Raw genomic sequence first — 1,865 nt, 5'->3', positions numbered from 1 at the left:
CGCTCAGAGCGGAGCCACCACCAACACAGACTGGGGTTGAACCACCTCCCTGGACTTCAAGGTGGTTCTGTGCCCCAGGGACACCCTGGGGGCACCCAGCCCTGCAGAGCCTTACCATACAGCCCCTTCCTGGCCGGGTTGACAAGGGAGAGGTCGTTACAGGGGCTTCCACCGATCACCAGGTCAAAGGGACCCCACTCCTCGATCTAGAGGGGACAGACAGACCCAGTTAGGGCAGGGACAAGCCCGTCCCAGGGCTGGTGAGGTGAGACCCACGTGGCCGCGGTGCCCCGTTCCCCAGCGCCCCCACAGAAGCGGTGCTCACGTTTCTCTTGGTGATGTTCCTGACGTCGTGCACGTAGGTGATGTTGCCCTCGTGCTTCATGGTGCCCACAGCAATGGGTTCTTCGCAGATCTCCGAGGCGATGTACTTCTCCACTTGGATGCCCAAGTCCTTCAGCACCAGGTACCCTGCCAAGGGACAGAGGTCTGAGGTTGCACTGCTCTCTTTAGTCTCCCAGTCTCCTTCTTCAGCACAGAAGCTCAATGTGGCCACGCTTGCATTTCCTAGGTGGGTGCAGTCACATAGGACTTCTGGATGAGCAAACTCACGTTTTGACCCATTTCTCCAGGCAGGTTTGCTTCCAGAAAGCAGAATTCAAAGAGCTGAGTGAAGTCAAACCAGCTGCCCTTGGGCACTTTTTCACCAGAGGCCAGGTTACCAGTGCTCCCACAGCTCTTGCTTCCCAGGGAAACCCCAGAGGGCATTCCACACCACAGGAACCAAATTCCCATGCCCTCCTCCCATCCCTCCCTGCTCCACAGCCCTGTCCAGCAGGAAGGGAGAGCCCCTGCCCTCACACCCTTCTGCTGGGGATCTCTCCTCCTGCACCTCATTGCCTTCTCCCCACCAAGCTCCGACAGATTTGAAGCCACAAAACGACCCATCCCTGACATGCAACCCGCCAGGGCGCTGCTCACCCAGTGCCTCACCTGTTGCGATGCCGTCGAACAAAGAGAGCACTCGAATAGGTCTCCTCTTTGCTGGTGGCACTGTCGGGTAGATTTTGGGTGCAGCCTGCAATGAAAGGATGGCAATGAAGCCCGAGTGCTGGGCAGCGCTGCAGTGCTCTGCAAGGGCAAACCTTGGCTCCACAGGTACCGCCTCCACCTGCAGGGAAGCACCTGTAGGGGCAAGAGCTCGGCACCCTCGGAGAGGGTGGATGAGACCAACGCAGAGGACAGAGGAATTCTGAGCCATTCACTCTCTTTTTGCAGCCCCCTCTCCCAAAGCCCAGTGCGCGGGGCTCGCCTGCCCGCAGCCCTTACGTATTCCTGTCCCTTGTCGCTGGTGAAGAAGTCCTGCAGGCGGGGGTTCCAGTCCTGCCGGCGCTGCAGCACCCCATAGCTCCTCTGGGGCTGGCACATGTAGCAGTTCCAGGGCTCCTGCTCTTTTGCCTTGGCCGACGTCCCTCGTCCCACCAGCACCTCCAGACACTCCACACAGAAGCACCTGCCCAAACCACGACACCTCTTACCCATCACCTCCAGAAACCCCTCCGCTGGTCCCCCCCAGCCTCTCGTGGAGCCTCCCCTGCCATGCACTGGAGCCCTCCCCTAACTTTGCCCGACACTTTCCCACACCATATCCTGTTTTTTAAGGCTGCCAACACAAGCTGGTGACTTGGGTGCCCCATCCGCTCCAGGGCTTACTGGGATGCTCAGCAGGGACAGCAGGCTGAGCTGCGATGTGCCGGGTGGCAGCCAAACAGGTGCCAGCCCCACGGCTCCCCAGGAGCAGAGCTGGAAGCTGAGCCCAAGGGGCAGGGATGGGGCCCACCTGCAGCAGCCCGCGGTGCCGCAGA

At 60.4% G+C, this 1,865-nt stretch overlaps 1 protein-coding gene across 1 annotated transcript in view; it reads right to left on the bottom strand.

The window, feature by feature from the left end:
• The window catches only part of DNMT3B (DNA (cytosine-5-)-methyltransferase 3 beta), a gene marked incomplete at its 5' end in the record, with an annotated part of 6,452 nt that overhangs the window by 3,278 nt on the left and 1,309 nt on the right, over positions 1-1,865 (bottom strand). The window contains 4 exons of the mRNA XM_009868473.1: positions 116-206; positions 326-471; positions 994-1,078; positions 1,330-1,513. Coding sequence (XP_009866775.1) covers positions 116-206; positions 326-471; positions 994-1,078; positions 1,330-1,513 — 506 coding nt within the window. The remainder of the gene's footprint in view (positions 1-115; positions 207-325; positions 472-993; positions 1,079-1,329; positions 1,514-1,865) is intronic.

This window comes from Apaloderma vittatum, unplaced genomic scaffold (assembly GCF_000703405.1).
Source record: "Apaloderma vittatum isolate BGI_N311 unplaced genomic scaffold, ASM70340v1 scaffold29694, whole genome shotgun sequence".
Classification (NCBI taxonomy): domain Eukaryota; kingdom Metazoa; phylum Chordata; class Aves; order Trogoniformes; family Trogonidae; genus Apaloderma; species Apaloderma vittatum.
The sequence above is the reverse complement of the archived record's forward strand: the minus strand, read 5'-3'. Positions and strand labels throughout refer to the sequence as shown.